We start from the raw sequence: 25,405 nt of genomic DNA, 5'->3' as shown, positions 1-25,405 counted from the left end.
AAATAAGTTTAGCCTCTTTTTTTCACATGTGAAATGAAATTCAAGTGGCCTAAAATATTCCCGTTGGCCAAGTCCGACCTAAATCATTCTCACTGTTGGCGATAACCTGATTGAAATCAATACGACAAGAACGCATGGATCAAAGAGCGCTTGTTTTAGTCAATCTTCGGAAAATTGTAGTTTCACACTAGAGACGCTAGAGGTCAGCAATACCCGCTGCCGCGCAATGACGTCGGTTAGGAAGAGTGGAGTCGAATTCATTTTAAACAATGCTGTCTTTTCCTATGTATCTTTCCTATGTTTTCCTATGTAACCTTTGTGGAAAACGTCTTCTTGACCCGATGACGTTTTCCACAAAGGTTAAGGAAAGGAGGCATAAAGGTTAGGAGATTTTACTTTTCGTAGAGGCCCCTGGTCTACTCTCAGATTTCCGAAAGATGAGGGCAATAAGGGGGCGTGCCTCTGAGAAATGGCGCAAGAAAGCTGGGAGATCTTCGACTTTCGACTCGGAAGTCTGGCGTCCGAGGATTGAGGAACACACCATGAGGCATCTGGATCACACCATAACACAGGGGCGCCGGTACTTTTGTCATTCCCGTAACCCTTCACTGGTTTGATAAAGTGTTGTCATTTCCAGTTACATCGATATAGCTTCGAGTTTTCCTATTGCCTCGAGTCAAAACAGCCTGTGATGGATAATCCAAGAAAGCGCTCACGAGTATCGGAAAAGTTTGAGTTTATTGCTAATAGTCTTTAATACGACCCGCACTGATCGTTGTAACTGCAATAATAGAGCATCGCCTAACGATGTGCATGACATGTGGGAATCAAACCACGGACGTCTGCTGATAGTCTGCTACGATACCACGCCTCCAACTTCAAGTCTGTTGTCAGTGGAAGAACTATACTACAATATATTATTTAATATAATATAATGTCATTATATTAATTATTGTATTCGGAAACACTGGTGAGTCAACATCAACAGTATAATGTTTATTCAAGGATCGCAACACACCGGCTACGGTAGATTCATTTTATTTTCTGGATGCAGTGCGTTCAATCAAATTTCGCAGCACTGACAAACAAGGTTTGAATAAAACATACAGGTAATAGTTTTTTATTCACATGGGATCAAAACACTTGTCTTCTGTTAATCCCAAAGTGTCGGGTCAGAGACATTTGGCTTCGTCCGGAAATGTTGAATTAACAGCCGCCATCAGGTTTTCTAACCACCAGATATTACTGTTTGGTCTTCGATGCTTTGTAGCTCCGAAGCATTTGCGATACAAGGAGGAATAACTTTTTAAAGCCCGATGCGGCTTTGCGCGCCCAACCCTATTGTGTAGGCTACGTGATTTGTAATTTGAAAACGTTTCAAAGTATATAAACGTTTCAAAGAATACAATACAATAACAAAATTAATAAAAAATATATACACAATAACAATCAATATCCACTGAAATTGCCTACAACGCATGAAAAATGCATGTGTAATTAATTAATTCTGAGACTGACTAAAATAATATCACACTGAGATAATATTACCGAAAATCACGAAAATCTGTCCGCCGCCACGTGGGGCGCTGTTCGCCAGAAACCCACCCGCTCAAACACGCATGCGTTGGAACCAACAGAGCTTCCGCCGCCCCGTCGCTGGGTCCCGTCTCCTCCGCCACCGCAGCCACCGTCTCCGTCGTCGGGTCTTGATGTGGGAGCGTTGTAATGTCGGTGCACCGGGGACCCTCGTCGAAATGGCTCTTTTCCCGGGAGCAGCTCGAAAGCACCCCGTCCCGACGATGCGGAGTCGAGTCCGACCGGGAGCTCTCCTACCGGCAGCAGGCCGCTAACCTCATCCAAGACATGGGCCAGAGACTCAACGTGTATCCCCCCAGCCGAAGTTAGCTTTTAGCCTAGCATGCTAATCACGCGACCCTCCGGAGTTAGCTTCCACCTAGCATGCTAGCTAGCTAATCACCGCGGGCCGCGCTGCTCTTTTCTTCTCGGCTCACTCGGAAGAAATGAGTCGCTGTGCCTCTAATGTATATCTGATAGCTTGTTTAGCACCACACTATGTGTGTACACCGTTGTCGTGTTTGATTGTATGTTTTATAACCACTATTCGGTGGCTAAGGATGTGGATTTAGCCGTATGTGAGTGACCGTGTAGCCGTGAGGACTAGCGGCCTGCCTCTGTTAGCCGGCTTTTGTTTTGTCCTTTGACTATTGTAACGCCGATGGATGGATTCGACGAATGTATGAACGTCTGGGCTTGTTAAACGTAATTGTGTGTGTGGAAAAAGGCTAGAGTAAGATTTTGATCCGTCGATTTGAAGGAGTTACTGACGCAGATTTGGTTAGCAGACCTTCAGATGAGCACTTCATGGCTGTCCGCGGCGTTGGGTTTCTTAACTGTGCTACGATCTTGTCATTATCATGCCTTAACCTCCCCCACAGCTCCCAGTTGATCATCAACACTGCGATCGTTTACATGCATAGGTTTTATATGATCCATTCGTTCACCAAGTTCCATAGAAATGTAAGTATTGCCTCATTAGTTGTTCTCGCGTATTCTGATACCTTTTGAGATGGACTAACGCGATGGTCGGCTCGTCTCTCCCCAGATCATCTCCCAGACCACGCTGTTCCTCGCTGCTAAAGTCGAGGAGCAGCCAAGGAAACTTGAACATGTCATTAAAGTAGCACATGCGTGCGTGAACCCCCAGGAACCCCCGCTGGACACTAAGGGCAATGTGAGTCCACCACCAGTCCACCAGCTGCTCCTCCTTCATATATACTTAACATTAACTCAGTCTCCAAGGCTAAATGTGTAAACACACACACACAGAACACGCACACCCCCCGCCCCCCCACACACAAACCCACATACCTACATCCCCCCCCACACGTTTTTGTTTTACATTCAGTCACTTGTTGAGGACTTGTTCCCAAGTTGAGAACCATGGCAGTTTGTGTGTTGTTGATGAAATATATTGAGGCTGATCCTGCATATCTGATCAACTTTTAGGCCTATCACCAGCAAGCCCAGGAGCTTGTGTTGCTAGAAACTATAGTGCTGCAAACACTGGGTAAGTGGTCTTGTAACCATTGAACGATGTTTGCACCCTTCTGTGATCTGCAGTAGTTGAGCCATTACTCCAGGGGGAAGTATCAATGATTATCCTCATATATCTATTGCATATTTTTCACAAATGAATTGTTTTGGAATTGAAGAAGGCAGCAGTTATTTCTCCCTCAATAAATGTGTTTACATGGCTACTGAATTACACAACCTTTTAACACCAACTGATCTGACGGACATCATGTAAATTAAAAACATGGTTTCATGAGAATCCTATAGTAGGGCTTGCCAAACCAGGCTGCACCAAGCTTGATTCCCTTTTCTTACCATGCGTCCACCCCAGAAGGGGATAGTTAAGATTTAAATCACCTAATCCAACAAGATGTGCAATAGCAGCGTTTAAAAGAGATGAGGATACCACTTGTATGAAACATGGCCGTAGTGCTGTACATTTATTTTTAACCCACGAATCTTCCACTTTTGTTTAAAGAGGTGGTAGGGAAGCATTTGATATGAAGTCTCTTAATTGTTTGCCGATGAGGCAACAATGAACCAGATCTTAAGGGGAACCAGATTAGTGTCCCGTGTAAAAACACTTATCATTATCTAGTGCTGTCTGTCTTGCTTATGTCCATGTAAACACACTTGAAGGGATAATGACGAGAGCGTCCTCCCCTTCTCCCTTACATGTGGAGGGTTAGGGTGTACCTGGGCTAGCATGTCATGTGTATATTTAATTCCAACCCTTCCCTGTACTCGTGTACGTGGGCGGTTGCGCGTGCTAAATGGCTGAACAGCTTTGTTGAATCTTTCCAGGTTTTGAAATAACAGTTGAACATCCACACACGGATGTTGTGAGGTGTTCCCAGCTAGTGCGAGGTATACACTTCCTTCTCTCTGACGCCTTGTAACATTATTATTGTTACCATCGCTTTTTGGTCAAGAGTTCATTTCTGTTTGCATTTTGTTCAAGAGAAGAAATGTATAATGATGTAGTCCTTCTGTAACAACCTGTTGGATACGAAGGGACATGAAGTTGGCATATAAGTTGAAAAAGGACCGTCTCAAATTTTGTAGCATGAACCAACCCTTTGTTTGGTAACATCGTGCCAGAAATGAACTACTCAATTGAACAACCATGTGTCATTGCTCTCTTGGGTGGACAGCCATTTGTTTAAGGTTAAGCTGTATATGTTGTATGCTGTATGTGACTCTTAACATATTCCAAGAATTGTTCTTTTGACGTCGCTTTGCTAAAGTCTGACCCCCTTCCTGTCTTTCTCTTCCTATCCACAGCAAGCAAGGATTTGGCTCAGACTTCCTATTTCATGGCTACCAACAGGTGGTTATCCTGTCCCCTTATTGCACTGTGATGGCACACTATAGCTTCCTGTACTGCAGGGTCCCCCTCCCTGTGTCACACGCCCCGGAAGCGGCCGGGCCTTTGGAACCCACTCTCCCCCTGCGACCCCCGGCGAGGCATACCCTGGGCCGGGTGGCTGGGGGTGGGGGTGTGGTGTACCAGGCCCAGGCCGCTGTGTGCGGTGTATTGTGCAGGGGCATCTGTGTTGGCACATAGGGGTTGAATGCACATTGTGGAGTGTAGTGGTGCTCTAAATCGCCATGGTCTCCTTGTCTAAAGCAAAAAGCAATAACACATTGGTAGCCTGAACATAGATTGCCACTAAAGATTGAAAAGATGTAAACTTAGAGATTCCCCTGGTAAGTATGAGTAACGTGTGTCTTTTTAACAAAATAATATTAATCAATTTGCTTTGCTTTTTTTTTCTAGAGCAAAATATGAACCCCCAAACTATACTGCAAATTAGGCTGCGCCTTTTACTTCTATAATATATACACAGCTTTAAACTATATTATGTAATTGTAAATATACACTAACCGGAAAGGATAATCTAGAAGTTGACAGGCAGAAGCTCAACATCATTTTATTTTATTTATTGGTGTGGAAATTATGGTTTTCTTAGATGTGTCTGGTCTGGCCGATTGGGCAATTTTCATTCAATCACACCACAGTAAAATTTAGGAATTTTCTAAAACCCAACTGTTTTCTAGAAAACTAAGTCACTGAATATAAAGGAATTTTGGAATGAGCTTTAACAAAAATCTCAGTACTTCAACTACCATGGCCTCATTTCACAATCAATTAGTTTGGTCCCACCATTGATTTGCAATGTAGTTTGGGAATTATTTTGCAGATTTCAACTAATAATACGTAGCGACAAAGTTAACCTCATCGCTTGTACTACTGAACCACAAGTCTTTCTCAAGCCTCACCGTTTCTGACAGAATCACTGCAAGGTTTCGGGACTTCAGATGAATTATTTGAATTAAATATTGTAGTTTACTCTCGAGTTGTCTAATGATGGCACTTAAATTAAAACAAGAGCATGTTGTATTGGCGACGTATCAAGTTGGTGCCATGATGCATTTAAATCAGTTATAGTTGGATGTTCAACTGCTAAATGTATGCTAGTTTTTAGAATGTTCTGGTTTTTGTAAAACGGCATGCATTTATTGAAATGGGAGTTGAGAAACACTTAGTTTCAGTAAGGCACAAATAAATGTACATGTAACGGATATTGAGGAAATCATATATTTGACTTTTATAAAGCACACTTGCATAGGACAGGAATTTGAATTCGCTCATTGCGAAAAACCTTCAAACCACCCAAAAAAATTAATTTCTGTGCCTTTGATGCCATAGGTGAATTTAACATTCCTGAAAAGTCACTCAGACCAGTAAATCTTATATGTGCATTTCCCAAATGTACCCGTTTCATAAGGTAAGGGTGGTGTGTGTGTGTATAAACAACATATTTTCCAATTGTCTTATCTTCACAACTTTTGTTAAAATCCTTTTCAAGGTTGGCCAACTCTTATTTAACCACACTTAATATAGCTGGTGGACATTTTTTCAGCAAACAAATTGATGAAGTAAATTGGAAAAACAAAATTGAGCCCACATCTGAAACTAAACGTAGTTTCTGTCTTACTGCCTACTGTCTCATCACGTTTCATGTATACACCACCCAATTCTGACAGATGCTCTGACTCATCTTCCCCCACCTCTAGCCTCTCGTCTTACCCATAGATAGTATATAAAATGGATGTAGCATCCTGGCAGACCTCAGTTATTCCAACTGCATCTAATTCTCTTGGTTTATGCGCGTCGCCATCTTAGTTTGACTCGTCATAGTTTGACTCCGCCTCATTTCCTTTAACCAAAAAAGGGCATTGATCTCCCGCCCCCCATTGATGTGGGGCGGTAGATACGCCCATCTAGGTGACGTACAGAGAGTGAGAGTCAGCGGCTAGCTGTCACTCAAGAGGCCGCGCCCCTAATTATTCATACATTTTAACCTCCAATAAAATAAAAACTAGCCTCCTAAAAATAAATTCACCCCCCTCAGTGTTGTCATGGCGATATGAACTAAACATACTGAATGGAATGTTTTTTTGGACCAGGCTGTAAATAGGTTTAATAAGACTGTGAAGACGGCCTGTTTAACATGTGAGTCAACGAAGAGTTGCTCCCTTTTGGTACCACCTCGTAGTGGCCACCCGGTGCTACTGCAATGTTTGTCACTTCCGCATTGGATGCTGGTATATCTCGCTGTGGTTGGGGCTTGGTCTTACCATGACTTTCTCCTCCTTTTTCTCCCTGTCTGACTCTACCCCTTCCTCCTCCTTCCTCCCCCTCTGCAGCCTGCACCTCACCACCTTCTGCCTCCAGCACAAGCCCACGGTGATCGCGTGTGTGTGCATACACTTGGCATGCAAATGGTCCAACTGGGAAATCCCAGTGTCCATGGACGGGAAGCACTGGTGGGAGTACCTGGACCGAACGGTGACGCTGCAGCTGCTTGATGGTTAGGCCTTCCTCCTTAAACACCTTGCTGACGTAATGGTTGGCTCTGACATGGCCCAAACAAATGGCAACATCAGGCCTGTGTGCCAGACTAGTGGTCGGTGTCGGCTGTTGTCCGATTACGTTTTTGTTTGCAAACATGTCGAATCTTCTTTGAACCACATGCTAAAGTTTGGTGTTTCTGCTGAGGATATGGTTTAGTGGTGTGTTGGTCAGTGTTTAAGCACCATAACATAAGATATTCTCTGAAGGTATGGTACCTAGTGTGTTGGTCAGTGTGTAAGCACCATAACATAAGAAATGGTCTGAGGTAGGGGTGTGCACGGGTACACGTGTAACTGGTTAGTAAATCATAACCGTTTAGGAAAAATAAGTAAACAAAAAAAATCAGAGCGCCATTATTTTAATGGGAATCGCGATGGTCCATACTTTCTATACTTACTATAAAAGATCATTAATTAATAAAAAAAACAGTTACCGTGTACATGAAAAAAAGGGGCCGTGTTGGTCAGTGTAGGTGCTGGGCGATATGGACCAAAAGTCATATCTCTATATTTCCAGGCAGAATGTCGATGTAAGATATTTATCGATATTTGTTGACGCAATAACATAGTTTCTCTTACCGCGCTCCAACTCGTCATTCTACATCGGTGGCGCCGCTGTGCTTTCATTTCCAGCCTGCCTGCGTCGCTGTGCTCCATAACCTGCCTTGCTGATTGCAAACTCAATCCTTGATTTGGGTGTAGGACAGAATAACGGCTGTTATTTGGGGCAAATGCGCTGTACTTTCAACGCAAATGAACTATCGATCTTGACGATAGTGACTCGTATATATCGTCTGGAAAATATTGATATACCTCCCAGGTCAGTGTGTAAGCACCATAATATAAGACATGGTCTGAAGGTATGGTTTAATAGTGTGTTGGTCAGTGTGTAAGCACCATAACATAAGATATAGTTAAGTAGTGTGTGGGTCTGAGTGTAAGCACCATAACATAAGACATCATACTGTGACACTAGGGGTGTAACGATACACGTATTTGTACCGAACCGTCATGGTATATGCACTTCTGGGTGGTTAAAGAGGTGGACCGCGGTGCGTAAATGTGGCGAATGTAAAGGCTTGTTTTGCGATGCGGAATTTAAAACTTGAAGTCGGAGTTCCCACCGGACCGTTTAGCCAAAGTATACTACTCCGACTCCGTAGCAATGGAGACCCCTCAAACATTTGCAGTTCTCCATCGGGATGTCGGATACGCAATGTAATTTGCCGCCTGATCGATCTTAAATGTTGACTACAAACCATGTAAGCAGTGTTGTAAATAAAATTTCAACGCTTTTCAAATCTTATTTTGTGTATTATTGGTCCTCAATGTGCAAAGTAAACAATGTAAGAAGTAAATAAGGTGTAAAGTCAAACCGGAGAAATGATTCCCGAGATTGATTTTTTTTTTTTAGAGGACCAATCACAGCCCTTGCCGTCTCTTTTGCGTTGACGGATAGTTAAAGAATATTGGATGCGCACGTAAGCTACAGAGAGGGCTCTCCGACAGGCTCTCCGGCTACAGAGAGGGCTCTCCATGTCTACGTACAGTACTTTAACATGGACACACATTTGAAAAGGCACCTTCCAGGTGTTACTATCACCGTTGCTGTGAAAGAAAAATGAGCTGTGCAAACCCAGCTCACGTCACTATTTCAACAACCTGTCTGGGAATTCAGAATGGGCAAATGCCATAACCAAGTCTATTGGTGTTTTCATTGCTGCTGATCTACGGCCATTCTCCGTTGTTGCCAAACAAGCAGTTTTTTTAAATTTTCCCCTTAACTATGAACCGTACCGTCCTGTACCGTGACTTAAAAACCAAGGCAGGCACCGAACCGTGACTTTTGTGTACCGTTACACCCCTAGGTGACACTATTAATCAATGAAGAATCGTGAAATTTCAACGAAATGTTTGTTTTTAATGGCTTCAAAGTAAATTGGTGCTTCTCATGGCGTAGGAATGCTCTTTGCTGCTCATTGCATGTTTGGTGTTTTGATGCTGTCAGGTTGAAAGACTGTATTTGTTTGGCAGTTGGGTTGCAGAGGAGTTATTTCTTGTAATGGTACTTTCTAGGTTGTAACTCTTGTGGCAGCCGGTTGTTGTATTATTTTCTCTAAATTTGTTGTTCTTTTATTCGTTATGTGCCTGATCTAAAATTACCCTAATTTGTCTAATTGCCGCTGTTCTTTTGACCACGGTTGAATGGGCCGAAGGAAACTTCGGTGAGGTGAGGTGCGGTTAGGTACGATTAGGTGCCTCACGGCTAGGTGCTGCGACAGTACCCTTATGGTAGGGCGGGATTTAAGCCGGACGGCAATATCCTCGGCAGCTACGCAAGCATCGTGACATTATAGCAGACCGTCACAGTGTAGCCTTCTAATACATTCAATGAAAAAGAAGAATGCGACACATTAAACAAAGCGAAAATGTGGACGTCCAAGGAGTATGCTAAACTTTTGCGCAACATTTTCTTCAATAAACTAAGCTTTCGGCATTGCCCAGAAATACCTTGCGGGTATTTCATTTTGGGACCCCGTCCACTTTTGGCAGTGGAAAACGTGAACCGTACCTAACCGTACTGCACCTAACCATAGCGAACTGCTCTGTGGAAACTCGCCATTACTTTCTTGAAGTACTTTTAGGGAATTAGGTTCCGGGTACTTTTGGTGGAAACTTATTGCCTCCAATCAGCTTCTTAATTATCTGAAGATGTCGCAATTGTTGTCTCATATTCGTCACCCACTTTGGAGCCAACTTCTCCGTTGATGCCTCATGTTCGTCGTCCACTGAGGAACCAACTTCCCCGCCACTGGTGCCACGCATGCTTACGTTAGCTGTGGGCTATCAAACCACTCCTTGGCCTATTGATATTTTGTGTTGACTCTGCTTAGGCGTGTTTCCCAGTGTTTTTGCCATTGTCGCATATCGTATTGCAACAAGTGCAGCCAGAGTTGAATGTGTCCAGTTGTGGAAAAAGGTTTCCAACCACACTTGTGACCACTTTGGACTGGCCACTGTGCTGATGTGTTGGAACGCACCTCTTGAACCAGTTGGACATAGTGGTGTGCTCCCTCTTTCTCAATGTATACTTTAGCCTACTCTCACAAACCAGATGCCTTCTCAGCCTTTTGAAATACTGAAATTTGGCGCCGGTTTATGTAACTTGATTAGGTACTCAGATGGACTGACTTATTCGGTCTGTACACATAAAAGTACAGAGTTCGGCACCCAACCTTAGAATTGGCGTAATGTGAAATCCATATACTATAGGGAAATTTTTCTTTGACTGATTTTACTTTTGTGGAATATTTGGGGCTGGCCCCAAATATTCGAACAATGGAAGTATCAAGTATATTAGTTTTGTATACTAACATTATAACATCACTTAAACTTCAGTTGTAAACTTAAGAACTTTTTTTTGCCATTACCTTTAATCAGCAGGTTAATCAGTGATGACTAAAAATAACAAACCGAAAATAAATGGAGTATATCTCTACAACTTCAAGGTCTGTTATATGTAATCTCGGTGCCAAAAGAAAGCCTGAGATTGTTGTGCTTAAAAATCGACTATCTACCTGGTGAGAGAAGAAAGCTAGAATACGGTAAGAGGAAGATTTTATTACGGCCTCAAATAGATGTTGTTTTTTTGCAGTGAATCCAACCAAATGCAATATCAGTTGGTAGCCTAGTTAGGGCTGGGCGATATGCCCTAAAAAAAAATCCCTGATTTTTTTCACAAAAAAATCAGATTTCTGATATCAATCGATTTGGCAGGAGACATCAGCTCAGCAACAGCTCTTTTTTTGACCTGTTCGACATTGTCTGGGTCAATGTCGGTTGTGCGGAACCTTGGGTCAACCAGTGAGCACATGTCCAAGATTTTAGATCTTAGTTAAGATCTTTGACAGGGTCGCTGTATTTGTTGTCAAGGTACTGCATGATATTTCCTTTTATTGTTTTCGTGAGCTCTGTGTCTTCCTCCTCTGGCTGTAGGAGACTGGTTTGGAACAGATGTAGAGCACTGGTTTAATGTAGGAAACACTGACATAAGACTCCCCGGAGAGTGCATCAGTGAATTCTTGGAGGGATTTTACTGCTTTATTTATCAACTCCAGATCTTGCCAAGTGGGCACAAGATGGCGACTTTTCTTGTCCGAACCCAGGACACAGACTAGAGCCTTCTCTTGTTCGAGAAATCTCTCTTATCATTCTTTGGCGTTAACCCCATCTGGTCGGGGACTCAGTTATCAGCTGATGAGTGGGTATACCAAGCTCTGCCTGTACTTCAGTCATGTCTCTTCTTTTTTTCCAGCTGTAAGAAAAGGCAGAGACAGCCTTTTTGCATACCCCGATAGCACGAACTATCCGTGGGTCCTTCACACCATTCTCCGTAGTAAATTAAGAATACATATATCAAATCACATTTTAGTGATACCACTACATTCACAAACTTGTCTTGCTACAATTTCTGCAAAATATGAATGTACATGCACAAAGGGCACAGAGCATGTATAACATTATGATTAGATAGATAAATCCCGAGGGAATTTCAAGATTTAAATACACATTTCGTCAAAATATTGGCCTGATATAATGTATTAATTACATGATGCATTAATTGTCTTGAGAATGGAAAAAATATCACTTGATTCATAGCCATTAATTAGACTTACTGATGGCATTGTGCAATCGGTGTCCAAAGCACTGGAGGTTGGGCCACGCATTGTCCTTCAGAGCTTTGATCATGTTGCTGCCGCTATCAGTAGTCAAGCAAATGAGTCGGCCTTCGGCAAGTTTCCATGAGTTTAGTGCATCTCTTAGCCCCTGGGCTATTATTCCACCTGTGTGGTCCTCTGGAAAGTACGCCGTTTGAAGGCAGACACTTCGCAGAGTCCAATCGTTGTTGATAAAGTGCACAGTAAGACTCATGTATGGTTGCATCGTCCGACTTTACCATAAATCTGTGGTGGCAGAATAAAACGACACCTCCTCCAACTCCTTTGTGATCCGTTGTCTCGTGCTATTATATAGTTGGGGTGTTGTAGCACATACATGGGGTTCAAAACTTTTAGCATATTGATGAAGCCTGGCTTTTCCACCATATAAATTGGGACCATATCCTTTGCTATATACATAGCGATCGCATCAGTTATGGCTTTCCAGCAGGTCAAATTCTTTTCATATGGGGTGCAGTTGGCAAAGGTTTGTGACGGTGGTCTGTATTTTAGTGGCTGTGCTTGTGGTGCCGCGATCTCTCATTTCGCTGTACGCAACATTTCTCCCTTTCGGCGGGATTTTTTTGCCTGAGGTGCTGCAGTAAATTCGTCATACTGCTGCCTTTGCTAGCAACAGACTTCAAACCGACTTTGCAACGGGGTGTTGTCTGGTCTAAATCTGACCACGCGAACCAATTCCAAATAACAGATGTGCGGGGGGAGGGGTGAGCCCATTCCAAACTACAGGAGCTGAGAGGAAAGCGTTACGGATGTTGAAGAGAAAACCGATTTTCATTTAAACAAGTCGACGTGAGCTACACACTCGAGTTAATCGATAAAATCGGTTTATCGCCCAGCCCTAAGCCTAGTAGTAATACTATAAATTAACATTTAGAGCATTTTGCAGTTCCTTTTATTCAAAAAAACTTACAATAAGTACATTTTTCATAAGGTGAAACAACATATCGCTGTCGGTACAGTAAGGATGTTCATGGATGGGTGTTCCACTTACTGTGCACTATTCATACTTTGCAGTCACGTGACTGCAATGGCTACCTGGAGGGCAACAGACGCCGACAAAATGGCGATGAACAGCGGCCAGCCAGGGGTATTGCAGCCTTGCAGATTTCCAATCCTACAATCACTCAACTATTTAGACCATAAATGTTCAAATTAGATATCAAGAAAAGATAAACATCTTCGAAACTTGTGATCCATACACAGCACCCGCTGATGTGTTCATTGCTTTGAAGTTGGCAACGTCTCGACCAGACGTGGAGTTTGGAGATATTTACATTTATCTTATAGAGAATCCGTCACCTTATACCGCACAAAAAATGAAAGCCTACAAAAGTACAGATCGCTAACTTTTTTTCAAGAGTGGCTGGATTAACAATGTTGTCATATGGGAGGTGAAAAATGGGAATATCTTCATAATTAAAGCGAAGTTGAGTGAGTACTATCTAGCTACCGGCAAATCGATCTACAAATAGCTTTTTTCCTCAATCAAATAACTTTTAAGTAGCTCTTTTATTGACCAAGTAAAGCGGTAGCGTCCACACAAGTTACATTTTCTCAAGCATTTCTGAGTTCCAGCGTAGTTCCAGCGCAGCGGAGCTTTTTGCTGCACTATGAAATAAAACTGCTTAGGAACGTTTAGTGACGACTCCGCCAGTGTTGCCATTTTGGGCAGATTTCCCGCCCAATCTGGCAACACGGGCTATCCGCGTGACAGCAGAGGGAGGGTTATTTTCATTTTGAAATAATCGTTATTCTAATGCTCAATTAAACAATACCTATTACTTACGGCAAATTCTAATCTTACAGACAATAATACAGTTTTTCTCCTTTTCAGGTGGGTTCCGGTAAAAACATAACCCCGGCTTCACTCCTCGGCAGTTAATGCTTCCAATCGCACAGCAACTTTCTGGCATATCGTTTTCACCTCAAAATACCAACTTTTTTTCTTATGGTAAAACTGGCGTCCTGCAGGGTTTCCGCGGAGTTGTTACAGGTATTAAAAGGTAGTAAATGAAATTAGCCCAAATTAAGGCCATTAAAAAGTAATAAACGTCATCTGACGAGGTATTACATTTCCAACAAGGCCTATGAGTTGAGGGATTATTTGTTTATCAACATGGCGGATGTGCGCAGAATGATCGCAAAATGAACATCTGTTTGACCGGTTGCCATGGTTATCTGTGTGGTTAATTTGCAGTTGCGGTGTTAATTAGCGATGTCAGCTTACTGTTACATTAAATTGTAATCAGAAAACGCGGTTATATGCTATAGACCTATAGTATCTATGGTATAAAGGCTGGGACGAATTTCAAATTATAAATATGTACACTTTATGTTGAAAGTATAGACCGTCGCGTTTCCCATTGAAACTAATGGCGTGGTGATTATTCTTCAAAACGAGAGCTGGTAAATGGGAGCTGGTAAAAAATGAATTAAACTAATCAGACAATGCGGTTATATGTTATAGACCCTAGAGTATCTGTGGTATAAAAGCTAGGACGAATTATAAATATGTACAATCCATGACGTTAGCTCTCTGGCTCATAGCTCAGCTAACTAAAATACCTCCCATTGCCAAGTCGTAGCTAAGGTCCGTGCTATTTATGTGAAAAACTTTATATTTGGATTGTAAAACGCATGATAATATAAATGAATGGTCTTAATTTCTTTTCTTTGGCCAGTGACCATGGTATAAGCGGGATAATGCCCTTTGAGGTGTCAAAAACATGTTTGATCGATCGTAATTAAAGGGGACTACTTTTAGAGGGAGATGACCTCAAACAGAGTATACATTTAATAAGCATGCAATACGAATAAGAAAAAGCATAATTATTAAAGTATTTGAATTGTTTTATTATGTTGGCAAGCAAGAAGTAGAATAAATGCGATAATCAGTCTTAATAAAACGGTTTGTGCAACCAACCGCACAACAAGACATGATTGCGGCTGTTGTCGCTCTCATCTCTTTCTGCATTTGACATGCTCGTAGAGCGGGGAGTGACGGAGACTGATTATCCCTCTATAGAAAGTACACTGGTGTGAATTTGCGCTATGCTTTTTGACGTTACCGTGAGACTGGTGTGACCGGTAGACAGCCGTGTTTACATGGACACTTCTGATCCGATTAGAAGTGGAAGAACAGCTCAATCGGAATAAAAAATGATCATATATACGGCTCAATCGTAATACAATTCTCTGATTGGAATATAATTCCATGCGGAATAGAAGAGGTGGTGTAGTCCGCTATAATCGACATACATACTTATTCCGATTGGTTTGGGGTGGGTGCGGCTACCTTTATAACTTAGAGAGATGGCATCAGCAGCTGCAGTATTTTGTAATTGGTCAGTCGGTACTTTTATGCATACCGAACTTGACCACTGTCAAGGAAAGTGGATTTTTTTGCCTGATTCACGTCTTTCTTGTCACTCCGTAAGTAGTCCGGTAACTTATCAACCCCAGCGTGTCCGACTTCTAAGCAACGTCAACGTCTTTGGCGGATTATTTCTCTGCTGTTTTGGCAAGGAGCCATGTAATAATGTATAGAACGTCACCGGTCATTATTGAAAATAATACCCTTCAGGGCGAAGCAAGACACCTCTGGAAGTCGTGCTGGTATTAAAAAATATGGTGAAGGTATTAAAAAAGGTATTAGAAGGTAGTAAATTCATCTTAAAGGGGACATCTCATACCACCAGGTGTGAGTGTGATTAGCCATTACAAGCCGTTTTCAAAATGTGCAGCATTGTGACATCACAGGTGGGCGTGTCCTTCTAGATGTGTGACGGATAGATGGACACGCCAACCTGTGATGTCACAATGCTGCACATTTTCAAACCTGCTTGTAATGGCTAATCACACTCACACCTGGTGGTATGAGATGTCCCCTTTAAGAATTTCTGTATAAACCCTGTCCTGGCAGATCCTTAATTAGGTTACTAAGTTGATAGAGAACGTTGTTCTTGCCCGCCAGCCAGTCGTTGTGACGTCACGTGCAAAGTATGAATAGGGCCACAACATATTGTACTACATATTGACCCAGTACCAGTTGGTAGCCCGGCAGTACTATTATAGGGTAATAGCACAACATGTTATTATTGTACTGCACATTGATGTCAATAGAGAAGTATATCAAAGATACAGATTTTTACTAGAGGTAGGGTTAGGTGAAATCTCCAAATATAAACGTGTATCCAATGCAAAATTGACACTAATCTTGATAGCCAAACCGTTCGATATATTGGGAACCCATTGTATAATGTTAACATTTGGTCCCTCTATTGAAAGGTTTTGGCGAATAGAATGAAATTACACCAAGCCAAACAATCGCAGTGGCACCATACAGCCACTAGATGGTGATGGAAATTTTATTCTGATGGAAGGCAATGGATTTATTTCCTCTGAAACCCTCTTGGATACTAAAAAATGATTTGTAAACTGTTTATTTTCAAAATGGTGCCCAGACAATATATTACCCGTTTATGGTGGTTTTATGCGATGAAGCAAAACTTTGACAAAAACAACTAAGACATCATCTTTGGTTCTCAGTAGGAAAAGTGAAGTTCATTCTTGATAGTCTTTTGCCTCTAGTTAGGCTAGTTTCAGCCTGTGATATGGTTAGGTCTGTTGATCAATGGAGTCTCAGCAGAAGGAAAATTCAGGATTAGCATCCCTGATATACACTAATGCCAGGGTTGTGAAATTTGTAAACGGTTATACAACCCCTTTTTATTTGTCTACACGGTTAGCTGTTTTTTGTTTTTTTTAAAGTGGGCCGAAGTCGCGCTATACGACCAATGGAGGGTGCAGCCGCTTTTCAGAAAGATTCCTCTGCATCACTGCCGCCACTCAAATGCCAGACATATACAATTATGCTTTATAAAGTAGGTTAGCCTAAATAAGTCACACAGAAAACTTGCCATAGAATTTGTAAAAATAAATAGGCCTACCTGTAAGTATTTATTTTAGGACTATATAGGCATATAACAAGGCTATGATAACTAACGATGAGAATGAAATCTCTATTTTTAAGGGACAAGAAACAAAGGATTTTTCAATACCAGTTTATTATGCACTGATAATATCAACATGTCTAACGGAAACATTTCTCCGTGTCATATACAGAACAACTCAACAGCAGCGACGAAAACGGCAGCCTTGAAAAAGTTGATAACATATTTTAAACAAAATAAATAATAACTTAGGTTCACCTTAACAGAGGATAAATATAGGCCTTCTACACGATTGCATTAGACTGAGGTATTTTTAACTAACGTCCCTACACACAAAATATATATTTTTACAGCGGCAACACAAATTGCAGCCTTGGAAAAAAGTGAGTCCACAATTTTAAACAAAATGATAATAATAACTTGGGTTCTCCTTAACAGAGGATAAAATTGGCCTACTACAGGACTGCATAGGCCTATGCCTGCGGTAATTTTAACACACGCAGAAAATTAACAGCGGCGCCACAAACTGCAGCCTTGGAAAAATATTAGTCAGAAATGTAAACATTTTTAAAATAATAATTAACTACAGGACTGCATTAGACTGAATTGTTGGTTTAAACCAAACACACACACACAAAAGATGGAGTGTGCCGGTAGTTGAATGATGCTGATTCTCTCAGCGTGTCTTTTCGTTATCGTTGCATGGTCTGAAAAACAAATAACAGCATATTCACGTTGTCGGGAAGAAGCCGAGAGCGTTGCTTTGACACCAGTAGGCTTGCAACGGAGAAAACTCTGACGGCACGGAAGTACCTGGAATGCTCAGAAAGCTTTTGGCAAGCCTGGACATTACGGGATATTTCTGTTCATTGGTTTTTCACCATGCAAGGGGGTCTGTCCAGGTGACATGCAGGGGGATAGAGATACCTCTCTAACTCTGACTCGGGTGCTCCTCTTCCTCATATGGCACACCTAAGAGGAAGGCCATGGCACTGCTTTTCTTTGGTTGTTTTGGAGCTGTAACATCGTACCCACTCTCCTCATCCAGCTGTTCTTTTCGACTTGCCCTTTCCTTGTCCTTTTCATCTTCAAAAACCGCCTCCATGTGGGTCTTTGCCGCAGCTTGCATGTCAGGTGACAGAAACCTGAGCTTCTTGTGTCGGGGGTCGAGGACTGCAGCCACAACAGCAGGCTTTGATGCAGTCATAGTGTCCCATGGGAGGAACCTTTTGCCAGTGATTCTCGCAGTGTTCACAAAAGTCGCGACTTTGTCATTACCACCCGATGGCTGCAAATGTTCATTCCTCAGGCTGCACACCCTCTGGTAGACCACTGAAATTAAGACCGCCTCCTCAACGCAGGTCGCTGTTGTGGCCATCGCCAATACTTTCAGGACAGGCTGCATCTCCTCCATGAGTCTCTAGTACTCATCTTTTAACTCAAGGTTGTGCGCATCCGCGGGTTTGGTGACAGAGCGGTCTAACAGCACAGCGCAGACAGCCCACCATTGCTCTGTCAGCCGCTCAAACATTCCATATATCGAATTCCATCCGGTCTTGCAGCACTGTATAAGTGCATGTTCTTTGACGGACATCTGCTTTTGCTTCACAGCGAGTGCTTGCGTAGCAGTTGTGCTGTGATGAAATTGAGCAACCAGTATGCTGCACGCTCCGATCATGCACTCCAGGATCTGGGCAGCCTTGAACCCGTCATTAATAGCCAGTTGGAGCGTGTGCGCAAAGCAACAGACCGACTCCCAATCACAGGCGTGGTTGGCCTTTACAATATTTGCAGTGTTGTCGTGCACGCACGCACTTACCCGTCCACTGACCTTCCACTCCGCCACCACCGTTTCCAACTCCATTTGCAGATTTTCTGCTGTGTGCCTCTCTTCCATATTTTGTGTGGCCAATGCATGGGCCTGCATTTGCCACTCTTGGTCTATATAGTGACAGGTTACTGTCATATAAGATGTCGTGGTCAGGGATGTCCAGCAGTCGGTTGTCATGGTTTGGTCGAGCAGGCGTTTAATTTTGGCCGAGCAATCTTGGTAAAGCTTTATTACCCTAGAAGTAACTGCTTTCCTGCAGGGCATTGTGTAATCTGGCTCAAGAAAACTGAGCTTTTTAAATCCTTCATCCTCCACCACTGACATCGGTTGCCATGTACCAGGATGTTTTCTGATATGAGAACAGGCTCTTAATTTAATTAAACACGGCTTCCCTGAGGGCCTTTTGACTTGAATGTGGAATTCAACATCAGTTCCCCCGCAGAAAAGCAACCAAGATGGCCGCTATGCGAATAAGGCGAATTGAGGTGATGCCTTCAATTGCTACCGTGGTAACTTAATCTCACAGTATGTTCCTGTTGTTTTGCAGAGCTGACTCATGAGTTCCTCCAGATCTTGGAGAAGACGCCCAGCAGGCTGAAGAGAATACGTAACTGGAGGGTAAGTCACGATCCGGGGATAGAAGTGGGGGAATGGAAGCTGAGCAAGGGTAGTATTAATCGATTAAGAGCTAACCAATGCTACTAGAGGGAAGCTAGAAAAGGCTAGTAGCTTGAATAGCTGCTAAACTGACAATAGAGGGAAGCAAAACTATGCTAGTAAAGCAAAAAGCTTTTTTGGTGTGATCACAGATTCTACATTACTGAAAGCCCCAGTGCATTCCACAATAAAGTCTCATGAAGTATTAAAACTGCAACATAACAAGACATTGCATGCAAGCTCGGTGGCTGTACAGGCCAATTCATTTTTTCATTGTCAGTTTTCCGTCAACAATTTGTGGCCATTTTCCCACTATTTCTCTGAATAATTCTGCCAATGCCGCATATGCGGAGACTTGTGGATTTTCATTGATAAGCATTTTGTCATATGTGCCATATTCTGTAACAGGGTTTCCGCAGGGTTGTTAAAGGTATTAAAAGGTAGTAAATGAAATTAGCCCAAATTAAGGCCATTTAAAAGTAATAAAAGTCATCTGACCAGGTATTCAATTTCCAACTAGGCCTATGAGTTTTTCAATTTGTAATTTACATGCAGGCCTATCTCCTAAAATTACTAAAACTTGCGTGGATTTATTTTTATGTTGCGAGTTGGACCTGAGCGATATCAATGATGTCACGTGGTGCGTGTGCTGAAACAAACTGGATATACCTTCTCTTCTGTTCAAAGTTATTTAAAAGACAATGATGGGGAAATGCCAATTTTCGGACCTCTTGCTGGAGCAATCCATATTGAAAGACTTGTACGGTATAAACGTATAGAAAGTACCACGGTGTGAATTTGCGGCACGGTATGGATTTTGACGTAAACGTGAGACCGTAGACAGCCGCGTTTACATGGACGCTTTTGATCCGATTAGAAGTGGAAGAACAGCTCAATTGGAATAAAAAATGACCATATATACGCCTCAATCGGAATACAATTCTCTGATCGGAATAGAATTCCGTGTGGAAAAGAAGAGGTGGTGTAGTCCGCTATAATCAACATGTATACACTTATTCTGATTGGTTTGGGGTGGGGCTACTTTTTAACTTAGAGAGATGGGCGCAGCAGCTGCAGTAGTTCGCAATTGGTCCGTCTGTACTTTTATGCACACCGAACTTGACCGCTGTCAACAAAATTTTTTTTTTTTTTTGCCTGATTCACATCTTTCTTATTACTCCGCAAGTAGTCCGGTAACTTATCCACCCCAGTGTGTCCGGTTGCTGAGCGACGTCAACGTCTTTGGCGGATTATTTCTCTGCTGATCAACACTACAAGTGGTAATTGTAAAAAGACACACCGTTGAAGATATTGTGTCGTTTTGGCAAGGAGCCGTGTAATAATGTATAGAACGTCGCCAGTCATCATCGGAAATAATACCCTTCTGGGCGAAGCTAGACACCTCCGTATTGCCGAGGTGTCTCAAAAACTAAGTGACACGTAAATGCAGTAATGTAACTAGTTTTTCATGTGACAACTTGAGAGAGAGAGAGAGAGAGACCTCTGGCTCTTTCTCTGGCTCTCTGTGTTGGCCAGTTTTTGTGTCCAGTGTTGAAGTTAAGTTATAATTACCTCGTTAAATATTGTTATTACAGTGTAACGTTGCACGTTATTATAATCTAGTTTCTTCTTTATTTTTCAAGGCCCTAATTGAATTAATTTTGAATGAATTGTTAAAAAAATATTTATATATTTGAATAGGTAGCTGTTCATTCAAATGTCCAGCCTGTCTTCTAATTGTTATGCAATTTCTACTTTGTGACATATTGATTAAAAACGACCAAGGCCCGTTGGGACATCTTGATTAATCCAACTCCTATGGTAGAGCTCAAACATACACCTTACTCTACACAGTCTCTCTCTCTCGGCCAGTTTTTGCGTCAGCAGCTTGAAGTCGTGCTGGTATTAAAAAATATTGCGAAGGTATTAAAAAGGGTAGTAAATTCAACTCAAGAATCTCTGAATAATACCTGTGTAAGCATGCTTATGCTAGCAAGTCTAATGAGCGAGCACGGAAAGTATCAAGTCCATGGGCCCATTTGAAGTGTATGTGATTGATTGAATAAGGGGGCTGATCGTATTGGTTGGATTGCGAGTTATAGCTCCCTTGGTCACCAATGAGGTATTTTTTGAGACCTGCTTACGTGCTGTTTCTATGTTTACGAACTTTGACAACTCTGAGTTTATCATGTTTCAGTTATTTCTTCCCCATTATAAAAAAATATATATATATATATCCACCTTTTTATCATTTAAATGAATGTTTTGTACATTTTAATGTTTATAGTATTTTTCTTCCCAGGGACTGCAGATGTTAATGAGCCATGTAGCCAACTCCAGCACACCAGTTGTGTTTAATAAACCACTGAACAAATTTATATTTTCTTTTCATAGCTGTTTGCTGTTGCACTAAAATTCTGCCATTTGGTGAGGGGAGTCAGAATGAATCGTTTTTCTTCCATCTCTGTCTCAGGCCACGCAAGCTGCCAAGAAGCCAAAGACGGAGGGCGGCTCGGTGGAGAGTGCCTTCCTTGGGACATCGTCGCTGGACAGCCTGTCGGCAGTCGCCGGCTCCTTCTTCCCCTCCACCTCCTCCTCTGACCCCTGCGACATGACCTCCCTGGACGCCATGGGGGGCCCTTTTGGCCCCTATCAGCCCATGGACGACCCGCCCAAGGCCTGCGGTTACGAGCCCTTCCCCTCAGACTACAAGCATGAACACAAGGCAGGGGCCCTGGTCGGAGGTGCCCCCGTGGCAGGGCCCGGCAGCTCCTCCGGGGGGAAGAACCCCCCGCTGGCCGTCAACACGCCGCCCTTCGCCCGCCCCCAGAAGGTCCTGACTCTGGACAAGTACCGCGAAAAGCACGCAGCCGCCGAGCTGGCCATGCAGAACGGGCGCACGGAGGAGCTGGGCGCCGACCTGTACCCCCCGCCCCCCGCCCACTCCTCCCACCACCACAAAAAACGCTCTCAGCCACAGGGCTCAGCGCAGGCGGGTGAGGGCCGGCGGGAGAAGTCCAGCTCCAAGAAGTCCCGCCTAGCCCCGGGGCCTCCTCCGTCGTCATCTGCCTTTGCTGAGAACGGCGTGGGCGGCAGCGGCGAGGAGCTCAAGATGCGCATCAAGGTGTCATCAGAGCGGCACATGGTTTCTGAGCCGGGCGCCACTGCCGTTGTGGCTGCGCCGGTCAAGGACAAGCACAAGGACCACTCGGGCCACCGCCACCCCAAGCACGGCTCGCACTCCCATGCCTACTCCCTGGGAGCGGCGGGCCGGGGTGGTGCTGCCGACGCTCCGGCCTTAACCCTCAGAAACCCCGGCAGTGGGCACGAGGGCGGCTCCTCTGCCTCGTCCCGTAAACGGGCGCACCCGGAGGCAGGCGCCCATGGCAACAACAACCACCATCACCACCACCACCACCACCACTCGAGCAAGAGCGGACGCAGCTCCAAGGGGGGGTCCCTGGGCCCTGCCCACTACGCAGCGGACGGGGGCCCACGGGCCCCAGGGGGCCACGACGGCTCCAACGGCGTGCTCAACGCCAATGGCCAGCATACGGACTACAAAGACACCTTTGACATGCTGGACTCCTTACTAAGTGCCCAGGGGATGAACTTATGAGCCCCCCCTCGCCCTTTTCCGTCTTTGTTGGAAAGGGGATTGGGAGGGGGGGGTCGGCGCAGAGAGTGTCCGGAATGTCGTCTAGATCTGAAACAGAAGAGGTATTACACACAAACACGCTTTTAATAGAATTTTAAAGAAAAATGAAAGATTTATTTCCTGTTTATTTTTAAGTTATCTGAATCTCTGTATCATCAGTCCTCGTCTGCACACTCATGAAATGAACCACGTAAAACGCAGTCACGAAAAAATGGACAAAATATATATGCATTAAGCGGTGTTCTACTAGCTGGCAACAAAAAAATATCTTGACTTGCTTTTTGGGGTTCTGTGATTGGGTTAAAGAAAACCCTTGAATTATGAATTTTATTGCAAGCCGTCTTATTTATGTTTTAAATGATGAGCATGTTTTGGATCACAAAGGGAAGACGGAGCCGGTGTGTTTCACAGCCATGTCTGACCGCTCTGCCATTGACATTAATGTATGTACATTTTTGTATGTTTAGACATTTATTCAACTTTAAAAAGAAAAAAAACTCAGGTCTTGGAAAAAACGTTTTTGATATAAGAACCTTCCTCTCTCTTGGTTTAAGTACCTTTTTGTGGAGATGTATCCTGTTTTAGGTTTTTCTTTTTGTTTTTTAATTGTCGACAGAGTTCGGAATAAGGCCCGACAGGCGTTCTGCTCTTCTAAGAGCACGTGCGCACAAGGCCGTTTTAACCGTCGCAACACAAGTGAACCAAGGGTTCTGACCGGATGGGGTTTCGACCCCTTTTGCCTCTCAATGCTCCTACCTAGTGTCAGAGCTTAACAAATATGGAGTTTGACGTCTTTTCTGCTGTGAAAATGCACCGAAACAAAACCTTGGCTTTAATACGTATGAAAAAAAAAAGCCTTGTGGTTGTACTTTTGTCAATCGTATGATTAATGTCTTATTAACCAACAGAAAAGCAGAAGCATTCTTCAGAACCAGATTGTGTACATAGGACTGTAGTACCGAGTTAATGATGTTAGCTTGTCAGTCCCCAAGACTCCTTCCATTCAGTGTATTTTGAAGTTTAACGCAGACTCTGTATTGGTAAAACATATCCTTGGTTTGTGTATTGGGAGCCCAAATAAAGGTGATTTTTACACAACAGCCCCCTTGTTCCTGTCATTTACTTCCTCCATACTGGCCTTATCTTCACATTGTTCATGTGTTCATTTTGATATATTCCGGTAGGCTCACACACCCACCTCTAAGACTGTGATGGGGTGATTGCGTCCCATCTGAAATGTTCTTGGTATGTTCGTCAACATGGGCAGCTTAACCAAGACCTGTCTTAACCCCATCTATCCCCACCCTTCCATCTCCAGCTCCTAACCTTAACCCCTGACCTCCGTGGACAGAAGTCTAAATTTAACCCCCACTACCGTGGCCAGAAATGGATTAATAGCTAAACTGTGTGATATGGTTTTGTCTCGTTTCATCCCCCTCCCTGCCGAAGGCCTGTCTCTGACCCACACTGTTGACTGAGCAGAGGGTTGATGTTACAAACCGTTTTGAAAACCTGCCTTTTCTGACACCACAAGTCGGTGTGGCCACCTAGATGTGTGCTGGTTAGATCAGTCTACCAGCCTACCCAATGGACTGTAGCAAATGTTGCTCATCTATCAGTCATACATCTAGTTGGACACGCACACTTGTGATGTCAGAAGAGGCAGAAATTTCGGATAATTACACTCACACCTGTTGGTATATGTCACATTTTAAGGATTTGATCAAAGAGCCATTGAGGGGCTGGTATTGGCACCAAATGACGTTTATCAGTCCAACAGATCTCCTACATACCATCAGGCCTGGGGGCCCATCTAACCCAGCTATCAAACCCTGCAAATAGCTCAACCTAGAGGGTGTAGGCGGTCTGTGATTGTTTTTTTGTTAACGGCAGTAACCCAACCCAAGTAATGATTGGGAGGAAGCGGATAGCCCCGCCCTTGGCATGTATTTTGATATACTGTTGTATGTGTAGAATAAGCAGCATTTTAACACAGTCAATGAAAGAAACCTGTTGATGGCACTGCAGAACTTTTTCTCTTCTGAACCCCGCATATTTAGGGAGTGTATTAGACTAGCAGGGGAGACGGGAAGGAATTCATCCAAGCATATTTGGACAGGAAAGATAGATTGCTAGATTTATGCTGTAATGTTTCTAACACCCCTATAAGATAAGAATGGATCAACCCGTTGACTGACAGACCATTTGGGTGTTAACATCTGAACTTAATGGTGCGTTCACATCCTTGGAAATTATGGGGAAAACATTTTCGTGACGTTGGAAAGTTCTCTTGAACGACACCTCATGACGCTCTTATGATTCTAATTCTGTTCGGCAACTGGGGCCAGATTTTGATGAGTTGCCAAGTTGGTGACGTATGGTTTACTAGCGACGCGCATGAACATGGCGGAACATGAACGTTTTACTCAATATAAAAGAATCATCATATCACATACTTTACTATTGATTGACGTAACCGTCTGTTGGCATCGACTTTGCTCAGTTGTAAACGTTGTGTACTGGTAACCCAGCTCCAGATAAGGGCAAGTGTTGC

The 25,405-nt window shown here is 43.3% G+C and overlaps 1 protein-coding gene across 1 annotated transcript; it reads left to right on the top strand.

Moving 5' to 3' along the window:
- Positions 1-485: 485 nt before the first annotated feature.
- Positions 486-23,939, top strand: LOC307075346 (cyclin-T2-like). The gene is made up of 10 exons (XM_079735907.1): positions 486-580; positions 1,638-1,883; positions 2,457-2,538; positions 2,624-2,752; positions 3,028-3,088; positions 3,898-3,960; positions 4,378-4,423; positions 6,808-6,971; positions 19,084-19,154; positions 21,667-23,939. The coding sequence occupies exons 2-10, from the start codon at positions 1,726-1,728 to the stop codon at positions 22,810-22,812; spliced, it is 1,920 nt and encodes a 639-aa protein (XP_079592033.1). The 5' UTR covers positions 486-580; positions 1,638-1,725; the 3' UTR covers positions 22,813-23,939.
- The last annotated feature ends 1,466 nt before the right edge of the window (positions 23,940-25,405 follow it).

Source organism: Pollachius pollachius (genome assembly GCF_949987615.1).
Source record: "Pollachius pollachius genome assembly, chromosome: 4".
NCBI classification, from domain to species: Eukaryota; Metazoa; Chordata; class Actinopteri; order Gadiformes; family Gadidae; genus Pollachius; species Pollachius pollachius.
This window is presented reverse-complemented; position numbering and strand designations above follow the sequence as displayed.

Bases quoted from the DNA above. Each gene is read 5' to 3' on its own strand.
- LOC307075346 (XM_079735907.1), top strand. From the start codon at position 1,726: ATGTCGGTGCACCGGGGACCCTCGTCGAAATGGCTCTTTTCCCGGGAG. The intron at 2,753-3,027 runs GTGAGTCCACCA...ATCAACTTTTAG, and splicing joins CGCTGGACACTAAGGGCAAT to GCCTATCACCAGCAAGCCCA. The intron at 6,972-19,083 runs GTTAGGCCTTCC...GTTGTTTTGCAG, and splicing joins GACGCTGCAGCTGCTTGATG to AGCTGACTCATGAGTTCCTC.